The sequence below is a fragment of the Pongo pygmaeus genome, chromosome 10, assembly GCF_028885625.2.
Source record: "Pongo pygmaeus isolate AG05252 chromosome 10, NHGRI_mPonPyg2-v2.0_pri, whole genome shotgun sequence".
Taxonomy (NCBI): domain Eukaryota; kingdom Metazoa; phylum Chordata; class Mammalia; order Primates; family Hominidae; genus Pongo; species Pongo pygmaeus.
Genome location: NC_072383.2, coordinates 301,527 through 316,092, shown reverse-complemented (window position 1 = coordinate 316,092; position 14,566 = coordinate 301,527). Strand labels below are relative to the sequence as shown.

The window sequence follows — 14,566 nt, the reverse complement described above, 5'->3', positions numbered from 1 at the left end:
GCCTGAAGTTATACACACTGGAACTCAGAACTTCTGAGTTGAGTAATCTTTATGTTACAACAATATAGTCTCTGAAGATCTAGAACTTTAGCATAGGAACAATACAAGTAGAATATCATTTTGACAAATTATTTTTCCCACCCCTTGTTACAAGCCTAAAACTACTGACATGACTACTGTGGTTTTGACAGTTTTTTATAGGACATGGAAACTAATTTTGAAAACCACTCAGTTTCTATGAATGAAACTCATTTACCTAGCCAAAACCTCCTTCATCTGTTCTTTCTCTTAAGTTGTATAGAGGTACTTCTTGGATCCCTTTCTATTCCTTACTTTGATATCTGGTAAAGCTCATGGTTTTAAGTGGCTTCTTACATTGCCAATGAAATGACCAACCTTGGTATTGAGGTGAGGGAGAGTAGCTCTTTTCATCTTAAATGTTCTTGTCTGCCATGACATTAGCTGTAAAAACTACCACAATCAGCCTTCAAATATAAAAGCCAAAAGTCACTTTATTGTTAACTCTTAAGTCCAAGGCTTAAAGTCACCAAACTGCAATCCCTTCCTAGCCTCCTGTAATCACAGTATTGTCAGAAGGGTCAAAGTTTGACACCTGCCACTGACCTATCAGTTTTTCAGATTTTAATTTTAAACCCGAGTGATCTATTGACCTGTGTCTTTGACTGTTATAATTGGTTAATTTGTAAGATTTGACATCTGATATTTGCTAACTTTTTATAGGGAGTTGTATTTGTAACGGAAGAAGAGAAGAATAAAAAATATTAGTTTTAAAAGTGGCCTATGTGACTGCTTTTCTAAAAAGGTATTTAATGCTCTTAGTACTTTGGCTTATCTCTTTGAAATAAAGCTAATACACAGGATTGCCTTCACATTGTTGTACTCTTCCTTTCTTGATTGATAATTGCATTGTCTTAGAGCCTAGAAATTGTTAATATTAGCTAAAACTACTTGGCTGCTCTATTAGAAGTTCCCTTTTTGTCAAATTTTTCTCAAACATGTTTCTGCCTCACAAGGAGCCCCAGGTATTCATGAGGTAATGGAGTACCTAAGAGGCCTAATTTTGTGGACACACTATGGTAAAATATAATTTTGGGGTATTAACTTCTCAGCTTCTTTCTTTAAAAAATAACCCCATAAGAAGTCATTGCATATCTAGACATCCCAGTTGTTTGCTATCATTTAAGCCAAGAAAGCTCTTTGGTTTGCTTTTATTCTAGGCTTAATGTTTATGTAACCTAAACATTCCCCAATCTTGTTTCCTACAGGTAGACTGGGTACAATGTGATGGTGGCTGTGATGAGTGGTTTCATCAAGTTTGTGTGGGTGTATCTCCAGAAATGGCTGAAAATGAAGATTACATCTGTATAAACTGTGCAAAGAAGCAGGGGCCAGTTAGCCCAGGTCCAGCACCACCTCCTTCCTTCATAATGAGCTACAAACTACCAATGGAGGATCTTAAAGAGACCAGTTAGCAGATGCTTGGTTAGTTTGGGACATGGGGGGACATGGACCACATTGAGACCTTAGTCATCAAGTAGAGTGGTTGATATCCACTTGGAATGTTGCTTCCAAAGATGAATGGCCTTCAGAGAAAGTCCTCTTAGTGCTGGCTTCCTCTTTGCATGGACTCTGTGGGTTACATTCTCTATCAACATATCTATGCAGAGGGTGTCTTCTTTGGTACAACAGCCAATATTTCATGTCTCCTTTGAGTGTGGTTTACTGCATTAAGGCCAGATGCTTGATTGAGCTCTAGGGTGGCTGGTTAGTATTAATACATTGGTGTGCTAACAGGGCATATAGGATGTGGCTTTTGTCCAGCTGATAGTAGTTAGAGGCTTACAACTTAGGAGCAGCACCAATTGAAGGTGCTAATTGCTTGGATCTCCTTCATTGGGATAGTTGGAGAGGGATTGGAGTACCACTTTCCTTCCACTGTTACCTGGTACTTAATGCCCTAAAGATACAACTAGGAGTAACAGGGCCAAAGTTATTTCTGTTAGACGTCAAGGAATGGTATCACAGTCTATTGACCTCAGCGATTTGTGCTTGTTTGTGCTAGAAGAACACCCCAAATAGGAGAACCTCTCACAAGCTGGGACAGGTCACCTTATCTTTGTAAGGATGAGGATGTCGTCTAGATCAGAAATCTGACTAGATTGGATTCTGAGGAGAAGAACCTACTACAAGGCAAGGAACCATTTTTTGGCTTTGAAAAGTCTTGCTGTCTTGGGTCTACATTTTAGGGAAGAGCAGGTACATGGATCCAGGCTTCTGCCAAAAAAAAAGAGAAGACGATGACGATGATGACCAGTCATACTATCTTACTGAGCCACAGTGATGCATGCTTTTCGGGGAAAACTTCATTCACAAGTATTCCAGACAGCAGGCTTCAGGCATGGCCATGAGCAAGACCAGCAAATAACAGCTTTTTGCCTTGCAACCCTGACCCCAATGTCTGCTGTTTCCAACACTGGCAATTTCTAACTACGGCCCACAGCAGATGCTGTTGAATAACACCATGGCTTCATCAGAGGATGTGGGGTTGTAGTACCTCTGGGTGATGAAGTTGTTTTAGTAAATCCATTTTTTTAAAAAAAAAAGGACTTGTTTTTACTTTTTTCTAAATGTCCCTGACTACTGACTGTTCTATAAATAGATTATTTTTCCTTTTTTAATATACATATATGAATATATAAATATATATATTTACTGTTACCAGCAGCATATGACAGAGTTTCAACATCAAAAATCCATTTGGGGGCTTGCTTTTTCTTTTTTGCTTTAAAAAAAAAAAATCCCATTCCTTCTTTGTAGTACAAGGAGTTAGCACTCCCTCCTCCATCCCAGCCTGACCAGATCTTCCATTTTGCTTTTGTTCATATAGATAATTATATGTCCTTTGTGTGTTGGGACTTGTCCCTGTCTGTTGGGAAACTTGGTCTCACTCTAGTCTGTGCTGGCTGTTTTTTCTTTTGTGTGTGATTGTTTGAAACTATGGTGCTGTGTCCTCTTCCCTCCTGTTGTGTTCTCTGTTCTTCTTAAGGTATTAGGTAAGCTGTATGTAAACTCTTACTAGAAGGGGACTAATTTTTTTTTCAAGGACAAAAAAAAAAAATGACTAAAAATAGTGTTTTGTCATCACTGTCTGGTGTCTTTATTTTGGTTTAAAAAAAATCTGTGGTTTGACTTAAATTCATCAGTTTTCCTTTTAAAGGGGGGATTGGGGTGGACCTAGCAACAGCTTATAGTCTCCTCTTCCCTTTTTGCCCCAGTCTCTTTTAAAGAACTGTCTTCTAGTAACTAGAAGTGAAATGTACTGTCCAGTTACAGTTTGAGTGGGTATGAGATTTAACTCAAAAGGAATCTTACAAAAAAAAAAGATGTTTTCTTATAAAATCCAATTTCTGTAAATGTTTTCTCTGTAGTTCATACTACCTACTTTTTATTCATTCTTTCCTTAATACTGTATAACATTTTGAGTGTTTTGACTTGTTCAGAGGTTTGTTAGTGTTGCTGTGCATATGTCTTGAGGTCTCATCTGAAGTAAGTTTGTGTATGATCGAAGATTTCAGTGGATATTGCAAGGTAACTAATTAACCGATTTCATAAGTTTTCCTTTTGCCAAACTAACGATTATCAATTAAGAATTTCCTCTGGTTGATGTTATACAAGAAAGCACAATATTTTTTGCCTTTTGATCTTCTTTGTAAAAGTCTTCAGATATTTGTGGGTTAAAACTTGAATGTAATTTTAAGTGACAGATGCCTGAAATACATTTAAAATTTTTATTTTTCCTTCCTAATCATCCATTAACTATTCCACTATCAGTGGAGAGTCATGAGGATGCTGAGAAAGTATGAATAGCTTCCTGTCACCTTCTGACGTTTTGAAACTTAAATATGTCTTTTCATTGATACTGTGGGATTTTCTGTATTTACTTGAAAGTCATGGAGGATTTGGTATGACTTGACCACAGGTTTAGACCAAGGATGAGAAGAACAGAAGGGAGAAATTAATGGCAAAACAAAAAATACGCAAATCTGTGGTTTGGAATTAATGAAACAAGATTCATCTATTTAAAGAAATGTTGGTGTTCTAATACAAAGCATTATTTTCACTTGGAGAAAATTATTTACTTGTTCCCTTCTTCTGTATTGTAATATTTTGTATTAAGACATGATTTAAAATGTCTTTCTACCCTTATCTCCTCTAAACTGCAACTGAAGTTGCAATTCTTCATCATTAGTATTTTAACCTTGGCAAAGGTTATAGAAAGAAAAATGGAAAAATGGTAGGCCTTTGGTATTCTTAAAAGCTAAGTCATTAGAACTATGCAGATCCCCAAGTTTAAAAGTACAAATACAGCACTAGTAGTTAGCTTTCTAGCTGGGGGAGAAAACAGGAGATTTTCCTTCCACAGATGTTTATTTTGCTTCCTGATGGGCACTGCAGCAAAGCCATGTTGATGTGTGTAGATGCATGACTTTCTCACTAAGCTGCTGCACACCAGCTTTGCCTGCATGATTCAAATTTGTGCCTCAGTAAAATTATAAATTATTGCATGTCATACCTTGAATAATTGAAAAGGCAAACATTAAACCTGTGATTGCCCATAATGTACTTTAATAATAAAAAGCATGGCAGCCAGGTGCAGTGGAGTGCACCTGTAGTCAGGAGGCTGAAGTGGGAAGATCGCTTCAACCTAGGAGTTTGAGTTGTGCCTGGTCAACAGCGAGACCCCATGTCTCTGTCTCTCTTTTTTTTTTTTTTTTGAAAAAAACAAAGGCTGACCTGTAAGATTAGCATGATTTTACCTGTGCTTTACTTCTGTTCTTCTCTACTTTTGTCTTTAGCAGATGTCCAAAAAATGTCTTTTTGTGTTTCTTAATTTTTGGATTCTGGATGCAATTCGTGCACGTCAAGAAACTGCTTGCTTGTCAGTATTTTAATTCTGTAGTACATGTGTGTGAATATCAGCCAGTACTTACAGTAGGAGGATGAAAAGAAAAACTGAGAAAGCCTGTCTTTCAAAGGATGGGTTTATCCACTTTTTAAGGGAGAAAGTGACAGTTTGGAGTGGGATTTGAAACGTAAATTTTGGAAAAATTGAGCTGTTGAAGTCCCACATATAACCAGATTTAATAAAGTTTCACATGTGAATTAGCTTCATATGTGTGTAGAAGGTTGCTTTTACAGCAGGTCCTTAAGTACTCCTTTTGAAATTCCTCTTTTTTTTTTTTTAAAGTCATACCATTACTTCTTTGGATATGAATGTCCCAAGTGGTACCTCATACTGTAGTATGAGGAAGAATGGATGTTAATGTATTTTTTGAATTTTGGTCTTGTCTTGGCCTGGATCATATCCAGTCACCACTATGCAACAAATGATGTGCACTGGGCAAGGAAATGATGGTTATGAAAGCTGTATCTTGCTGTTTTTCCTTTGCAGTACTCCCAGTAGTCTAAACAGGAATGTCTTGTAAAACCCCAAGACTCCCTATTGATTATTCCCTTACATATTTATTTACAATTTATCAGGGTAATTGGTGGTGCCTTATGAAAAGTATAACTTGATTTCTTGATCTTTGAGCATGTTTTGTGTTTCTTGTGTTTTCTAAAAGAATATTAGATATGGTTAATTGCATTACATCTAAAAGATTTAAAAAATTGTGTGTATGCTCAGGTTCCCCACACCCATACCCACCCCTAATCCCTGTCATTTACATTGGTGGCAACTTTAAATGGTAACCAAGTAAAAGTACATTTTGATAATGAGTATTGATAATCCTGAGGAAAACCAGTGAGTATATGGGAGCCACCTTTAACCTGTGCCAAAGCAGTTTCTAATTTCATTTGCTAACTATAAAATAAAGAACTGAGCCAAAATAATTTGATCAGTGGTATGATTAGCCTGTTATCATTGCTGAGAATAGTGTTTTTGGAGTGTGAAGTGATTCCTGAAGATTTCACCTGCCTTCTGTTTCCAGCAAGAATCCAGTGATGACCGACACATTTCCTCACTTTTGGTTCTTAAGAAGTTTATCCCTTTGCAACAAACCATTAATAGGGAAAAAAAGGAAATGCTTTCCCTTTCTCTTTGGCTTCTTAAAGCTCACAACCAATTCAGACCCCAAGTTACTTCAGAGAAGCAAATGGCACCTTTTCCCCATTGCCAAGGATCCCAGCTTATGCAGATATGAAGGACAGATCATTTCTGAAAATGTTAAGACTCTGCTTGCAGTGGACTTGGCCTCAAGTTTCATGAAATGTGTAACTCTGTATGTGTATGTTAGGAAGAGGGTTGGTTGAAAGAGCGGGGGCAGGGAGGGAAATCTGATTACCTCTTGGGAAATAATTTTCTTGCCAACAAAAAGATACACTTGAAATTTCTTAAGGTGGCAAGTCCATTTAAAAAAAAAATTGTGTTGGACCCTTCCAGTTTAGATCAGGTATTTCTTGGGGGTCTTGCTATTGTGGTTGATACCAATAAATGGAAGATCCAGAATATTTTCATTTAAAGCTCAACCATTAATTGGAACATGGTGAAACATTTTACACATTATAAAAGTAGGGAACAGTACAAAAGAATGGAATCAAATACTATATTATGTGAATAAACTAGAGTGATTTTGGAACTTCACTCTCTTCACCCCTTCTCACTTGTATGTTCTTTAAAGTGTATTTCTACTTTGGTAGGAAGAAAGACTTGATTTAGTATTTCCTTAAAGTTCCATGAAATTTCTTTATTAGGCAAAGCTTTTCCCTAGCCTTTATCTCTGGAGCTAGGTTGTGTATCTTGTCAGTGGGGGGGAAAAAGGCACCACAAGAAGAAGCTTTAGAAATGGCTCGGTGGTCTCAGCTTATATTGAGGAGCCCTTTTGAAGTTGTCAGGGACGTAGGATGAAATCAGAATTTCCTTTAGTTTCAAAAAAGGTTTGCAGGAGCCCAGATGAGAACCTTAGAATTACATCATGTAAAGAACACTGGATTGAAATAATCTGGGTTTTAGCTCTATGTTTGGCCCCTTACGTTAGTTGCTTATCTATTGTGGACCTTGGTTTCCTACCATATGCAAGTTAGTTACAAAGAAACTTAAGTTATAACCCTCCCCTTGACAGGGTGTAAGACATAGATGATTTCTAAGGATGTTTCTTCCTAAAAAGGTTATAGAATTTAAAGACGATAATAGAGGCTGTATAGTCCAAATCCCCATTTAATGAGAGAAAAATGGATTCAGCCTCCTGAGGACAGAACATACAGCGTCTGTACTGACTCTCTCAGAAAGATCTAAGTATTGGTCACCAACATGTATTGGAACTTGCCTATAGACTTCCCTCTGCTGGGGTCTGAATTTTGCAGCATTTTCAAGCACTTTCACTTATGCCCTGGGGCTAGCATATCTGCAGCTCTCTGTTCCATTCAGTGCTGGACTCCATGGAGGTAAGGTGAGAGTGTTAGACACATTTTGACAAACCTAGCCTAGCCGTTCAGTCATCTATGGGCCCCTTCCCTCTGCAAATTATGCTGCTCTGTTGAGACCAGTAGGCCACCTGGGCACTGGCAGCTTTAGTCTTTCTGACCTAGCCCTACCATCCTCTCTAGTTGGGGCTAAACTTCATTGAGACACAAAACAGCATATCACTCATGGTCTCTTTGGAACCTTGAATAACAATTCAAGCTCATCTCGTCTTGGTCACTTCCCAGGACTTGTTTTGTCATAGAAACATCTCATTCCAGAGTTCAGTTGAAACATTGAGAGACTGGTTTGATTCACTTTGCTTCTTATCCCTATAATGCATTGCTGCCATCTGAAATAGAAGCCCATCCAGTCATCAGGCCTCAAATTGTTACCTACTTTCCTCAATTCATTTTACCATTGCTGTTGTCCTTGCCAGTTCTTCGCATTATGGAGATTTTCATTCCCTATTCCTTTGTAAATGTGCTTTTCTGCTTTTTCATTAACTGGAAATTGACTCTCCCTCAGCCATTACCTTAGGACTATTTCAAGTGGAGAGTGTTCATTTTCTCACTTTACTGCTAGTAAATGGATGGATTACGGGGTGTGATGCCCCTGTATTCTTGATTGCCATTGCTACACCATTGTTCTTCTATTTTGAGGCTTCTGCTGTTGAGCTGCACCATCTATCCTCCTCACTCATCTTTGGTTACTCCTCTTCATTTTTGGAGGGGACTTTGATGATGGGCATCTCTTTCCCCGGTGCTGCCATCATTGTGGGCAATTTCATTAGTCATGGATGACCTTAACAATTGCTGGACCTCCATCTCCACTAGTCATTTTTTACTCCATTTAGCAAACCAATTTTAAGGCCACACTTTGGACTCACCAGAAATTTATTTTCTGAAATGTACAGTCTAATTTATTCTATGATTTTAATGTATTTTCCTTTAATCTCTTCCTCTCAGTATACTTACTCTTTGACCTCAAGAAGCCTCCAATTCCTTAACCAACCTTTTTTTTTCCCCCCTCTCTGTCAGTTTACTCTGGCTTTACCGCTTCCCCATTTAGCATAGACTCTGTGGCCTGTCACTCTGGCTCTGCAGAACCTTATCTGTGGATCAGTTTGGCCATCTGACTTCTTCGCTTTCATGGGCTGCTGCATACTCCTGAGTATATACCATTGGTTGGTAGCACCACAGATTGACTCAAGTAGGCAGGCTCTTGAAGCAGTTTAGCAGCCCTGGCGGTCCAACAACCTCTTCTGTTCTTAAAGAGTATTTCAGATTTTCACCTCTTGTCAAATACTCAGCCTGTCACCTCTGCTGCCTCAGCAGAAGCCTACCCTCGTAACGGGTAAATTGAAGCTAACAGGAGAGCTTCTAAGCTTCTTCCTTGGTTATCTATATCATCATCATCTGTCCCAGAAGAGGTGTCTGTCCTCTGGTCAACACTATGAAAGTATAGGTGAATGAGCAAATCAGTGAACCCTATCCCATTGTAACTCCTTAGAGACCTTGTTCTATCAATCAGCCCTTTATCTTCAGTATCTCTCATTTAGCATATAATTTCAAGCTCTATTAAATAGGAGCACTCAACTATATATTTCCCTTAAACCTGTCTCTGTTTCCTGTTGTCTTTTTCTTCTTTGTAGCCAAGCCTTACCTCTTCTCTGTATTTAGGTTTCAGTCACTCCTCAGCCAGTTGTAATCTGGATTCTCCCCTCATTTCACTGAAAGTTCCCCTACTGAAGTCCGTGAACTCCATATTGCTAGAAGTCATTTGTATTTGACCTCTCTTCAGTGTGACATTGTTGTCCACTTCCTTTTAAAAACCCCTCCGTTGGATTCTTGGCCACTACCGTTTCCTAATTTTTCTTCTCTTTAGCTGCTCTTTAATCAGCCTCCTTTTCTGTTTACCCCTTGAAATGGTGTAATTGGGGGCTCTTCTCTATATACCATGGGTGCCCCAGTCCACTCCCAATTACTTTTATTCAAATGAATAAAAGTATCACTTGCCCATGGTTTGTTTCTGAGCTGTTTAATCAACTGTCTGTTAAACATTTCCACTTGTATTTTTTTTTAACCTATTAAATGTTATTTCAATAGGTTTTTGGGGGACGTCGTGTTTGGTTACACGGGTAAGTCATTTAGTGGTGATTTCTGAGATTTTGGTGCACGCATTACCTAAGAAGTGTACACTGCATTCAATGTGTAGTCTTCTGTCTCTCACCCCTTTTCACCCTTCCCCCCAAGTCACCAGAGTCCATTGTATTAGTCTTATTTTCATCACCGTGGACATACCCTGTGGGATGTTAAATGTACTCTAGACTCTGTTGGCTGTTTTCTGGAGTTAGACCTCTGGAGACTTCTCAGATAGCTCAGAGGTCTCTGGTCTTGCCCTGAAATTACTGTTTCTCAGGGAGATGCTGGTGATGGCAGAGGCTCCTCACTCTTTGGGTCCTCCTGTGTCTCATTTTGATTGAGTTCCTCCTTCAGCTGGTCGCAGTGGCCGGATAGTGTGGCCTGCTCCCTTTCTCAGGTTTTATTGAGGCAGTGGTCTTTTTTGTAGACGCTTTTTTTTTTTTTTTTCTGGAACTCCCTTGGAGGGTTCCCTTCCCTTTTGAGGTTGTCTTGGGAACCTTGATAGTGCTTCTGGACCTAGGTTGAGACAGGGCCTTTCTCTTCATTACCTCTTGGGTATTGGTGGGTGGGTGGTTGACAGCTAGGCTGGAGGCTCGTGGTTTCCTGGTGATTTTCGCCAGCATCTCTCAACGGTCTCAGCTCGCTCATTCTTAAGATGTCAGCTTAAATGCTATCTCTTGCAATGGCCTGTTCTATTCCATTAGGGGACTTTGCCATATATGGCATATTTGTGTAAAAGTTCCATGAGAGCAGAGGTTTTGTTTCCTTTATCTCTCCATACACAGCAACTAGAACAATACAATGCATAGAGTAAACATGCAACAGATAACCTGAAGGAATGCTGTTTCATGCCTTTGTTCCTTCCTATACATTATTGCTCCCCTAATGTTCTCTGTGTTTGGACTGCCATAACCTCATCTACCTTTTCTCCTTACTACCTTCTCGTTCTTCAAAATTCAACTCATCCCCAAATTCCTCTGAGAAGTCCTTCAGGTTACTCCTCTCCATCTAATCTGAATAAGATGTCCTTTCTTGGAGCTCTAATAGCGTTTAGACTAGACACTGGTCCTCAGAGTGAGGTTTCTGCATGGACAGCATCACCGTCATCTGGGAATTCATTAGAAATGCAAATTATGAGGCCCTACCCTAGACTTCCTGAAACAGAAACTCTGGGAATGGGGCAAGCAACCTGCGTTTTAACAAGCCCTGCAGGTGACTGTGATGAACACAAAGTTTGAGGACCACTAGAATATAGTCACTGTAGAATATATCTCCAGGATCTGACACAACGCCTAGAACAGGATTATTGTGAAGATCTTCCTTACAACGACCTGAAATCTATCTTCCTGTAGCCTCATCAATCCTGGTTGAGAATGTGAAAAACTAGTTCAGTTGCATCTCTGTTAGGCAGCCTTACAACATTTGAGGATAGCGATTATCTCTACTTCTCCACCTCTCATCCCTAACTCCTCTGGTTTAATATCTTTTTTTTCTTATGTGCTATAACTTTGAGTCCCTTCACTTTCCTCCTTGGGCTCATCTGGACAATTCCAACTTACTTCATATCCATCTTAAATGTATATTCAAAATATCCTTTTAGCTTTTAACCTACAATTCTGAAAGGTAGAACTATACATGTCTATAATCACCCCAGCAAGACAGAGTTCACAATGAACATAGTTAGAATTCCATTTGTACAGTTGGAGGTGTTCCCAGGTGGGCAGATTGCTTGAGGTCAGGAGTTCAAGACCAGCCTGGCCAACATGACGAAACCCCGTCTCTACTAAAAATCCAAAATTCAGCTGGGCGTGGTGGCACACGCCTGTAATCCTAGCTACTCGGGAGTCTGAGGCATGAGAATCAATTGAACCTGGTAGAGGCGGAGGTTGCAGTGAGCCGAGATCGCGCCACTGCACTCCAGCCTAGGTGACAGAGGGAGACTCTGCCTCAAAAACAAACCATACCTGCTGCTCCCATCCTAGACCAATCTAATTGCAAGTATCTCACAGGGAGCCCAAGTATCAATGTTTTTTTGAACAGCTTTATGGAGGTATAATCTATATACCATAAAATCCACTTATTTTAATATATGATTTTAGTAAATTTAAAGAGTTTGCAACCCTTACACATCATACAACTTCAGAATGTTTCCATCACCCAAAAAGAAACTTCATGTCTGTTTAGTCACTCCCTATTTCTACTCCCAGCTCTAGGTGGCCATTAATCTGAGTATCTCTAGATTTGCCTTTTCTAGACCTAAACATCAGGATTTTGTTTTTCTGCAGCCAGAGTTGAACCATAGTTCTAAATGCATTATGAGAAATAATGATTTTTAAAGATTATGTATAATAAGTATATTTTACATATTTTCATATTTATGACTCCCATCCATACAGTGAATGCATCTGTCACCAGTAAGACAAAGATCATTAATTTGATAATGGAACTTAATAGACCATTCTTTCCTTTTATACATTTTAGTATCATATTCAAAATGGCCTCCCATTCTGTCCCCAAGTTATTTTAAAACATCTCCAGTCTGGCTTTTTTCCCCTTTAGCTCATAAATGAGTAGTGCTGGAAGATATCTCAGGAGCATTCTCCCTGAGATGATGTCTTCAGTAATGATTGCACGTATTGGTGTTGATTCCATCCTTGAAGTTACTTTCCTTTATCTTTCACATTGGTGTTTCTTCACTAGAGGTTTTGCTGTCTGATTAACTTCTCTGCCAAATAAATGGACTTTTGCTTCATAGGTACACAAACATTTCTAAAACTTTTTTTGGAAAATATATTTCTTTCTTAAAAAAAATAGTGCATGCACTTTAAAAAATAAATAAATAAATAAAAAATAATCTACCCCAAAATGACCAGTTAAGATTTACTTTCAGACAACTCTGTGCATATTTACATATGCTTATATACAACTATGTACACCTTTGTGTAGATGAGATCACACTCTATGTACTGCTTTGTAACTTGCTTCTTTCACTTAATCCTGAGAACATTTGTACATGAGCATAGATATAGATTTGTATTGTTTTTAATGGCTGTATAGTTTTGCATTATACTGAATCTTAATGATGTTTAAGAGCTATGTATATTGAGGACATTATTTCTTTGTCTTGTGTTGCAAATTTTTGACCATGTTATTAGTCTTTTAACCTTATTTATAGTTTTTTTGTTACAAAAGTTAAGTTTTATGATGTAAACTTAATCCCTTTGATTTTATAATTCCTGATTTTCCCGATGTGCGTAGAATGACCTTCCCCACTACAAGGTAATAAAAATACCTCCATGATTTTGCTTAAAACTTTTATGCTTTATATTAAATCTTTGTTACATCTTGAATTGATTGGTGTGAAGAATGCCAAGTTTCTTTATTACTCTGTTGACTACATTTCTTAAGTTTCTTAAATGGTTTGCATGTCTGTGCATGTGTACATATAGTCATTCCAAAACCTCTGATGTGCAAACACAGCTTTACAAATGTGTATACATTCAGTATTTACTGTATTTGTTACCTACTGCTGCATAACAGTATTACCAGAGACTTAGCAGCTTAAAGCAACACACATTTTATTGCCTCACAATTGCTGTGTCAGGAGTCAGGGCACAACTTTGCTGGTACCCTGCTTCAGGGTCTCACAAGGCTGTCGTCAACGGTGGTGTTTAAGGCTGTGTCATATCTGAAGTTTGAGGAAGAATCTACTTCTGAGCTCATGTGGTTGTTGGCAGACTTTAGTTCCTTTTGGGTCATTGGAATAAAGGCCTTAGATTTTGTTTGGCCACTGGCCAGAGGTCACCTTCAGTTCCTTGGCCCCTGCGCTTTCCCAACATGGCTACTTGCTTTCTCAAAGCTAGCAAGACTAGGTTACAATCTTATGTAATGTAAACATGTATGTATAATCACATACATCCTGCCACCATTGCCCTATTCTATTGGTGAGAAGCAAGTCCCAGGTCCTGCCCATGCCAAGAGACAATCACAGAAGGAAGTGAACGCCAGGGGAGGCAGGGATCGTGGGAGGCCACCTCTGAGTTTGTCTGCTATACTCACACAGAATGTGCTGCATCATACAAAGACTGAAGTGCCTGAGAGCATAAGCTAACTTCCTTCGGCTTAATATAGGCTGGTGCAAAAGTAATTGTGGTCAGTGGCAAAGACCGCAGTTAGTTTTGCATTAACCTATAAAATTCACTCTATCCATACTTTCCTATTCAAGTTAGATCAAAAAAGGTAAGTGTAATGTCTTTCTTTTTTAATGTTCATGAGAAGAAATGTGTAACTTTTTACACTTGGGCTAACATTTTATAAGACTGCTGCAGTTTGAAGTATTTATAACTGCCCTTTGGCCAATATCCTGCATTCAGTAGAACAAATTTACTTCTTAGGAAAATAGAAATCTCCAAATCTTGTCAACTGTATTCTGGGTTCCTTAACTCTACTGATTTCTCCTCTGAGCACCCTCAGATATGGTTCATATCCCTTTTAATATCTATACAAAGCATTCTTTTAGTCTTCAAATTACAATTCTCTCTGAAGGAATCAGATCTTGAATTTTAAAATTTATAGTATTCACAGTGTGTATGGTTAAGTATCTTTATGAATTTGTTTCCTCTCTATACATATTTCTTCTACAGCCTGTGCTTTTGGAAGCTGTCAGCAAAAATTGCTGTAATTTCCATCGAGAAATGGAAATGTGAGGATTTCCTCATCATTGAAATTTGTCCTTTCCTGTGCCTCACAAGAATTTCTGTTTTGTCCCTAGGGATGGATACATTGGGGGTTTTGTAAATTGGTGGTGTGCATGGTATGGAAACATAGGAGGCAAGAGAAGAAACTGAAAGCAGAATTGAGAGTTTTAAAGTATCTCATCCCAAGTTTGTCATCTAGGAAACAATGATTTCTTTCCAAGATAATGGTATTGCCATCGCTACTG

At 38.6% G+C, this 14,566-nt stretch overlaps 2 protein-coding genes across 2 annotated transcripts in view; both read left to right on the top strand.

Annotated features, from left to right (window-relative positions):
* The window catches only part of KDM5A (lysine demethylase 5A), a 119,924-nt gene extending 106,950 nt beyond the window's left edge, over window positions 1-12,974 (top strand). Inside the window, exon 28 of the mRNA XM_054442596.2 lies at window positions 1,287-12,974. Within this exon, the coding sequence (XP_054298571.1) occupies window positions 1,287-1,493 (207 nt within the window). The 3' untranslated portion in view covers window positions 1,494-12,974. The remainder of the gene's footprint in view (window positions 1-1,286) is intronic.
* Window positions 1,418-14,566, top strand: part of SLC6A13 (solute carrier family 6 member 13) — a 59,561-nt gene continuing 46,412 nt past the window's right edge. Inside the window, exon 1 of the mRNA XM_054442598.2 lies at window positions 1,418-1,503. Within this exon, the coding sequence (XP_054298573.1) occupies window positions 1,497-1,503 (7 nt within the window). The 5' untranslated portion in view covers window positions 1,418-1,496. The remainder of the gene's footprint in view (window positions 1,504-14,566) is intronic.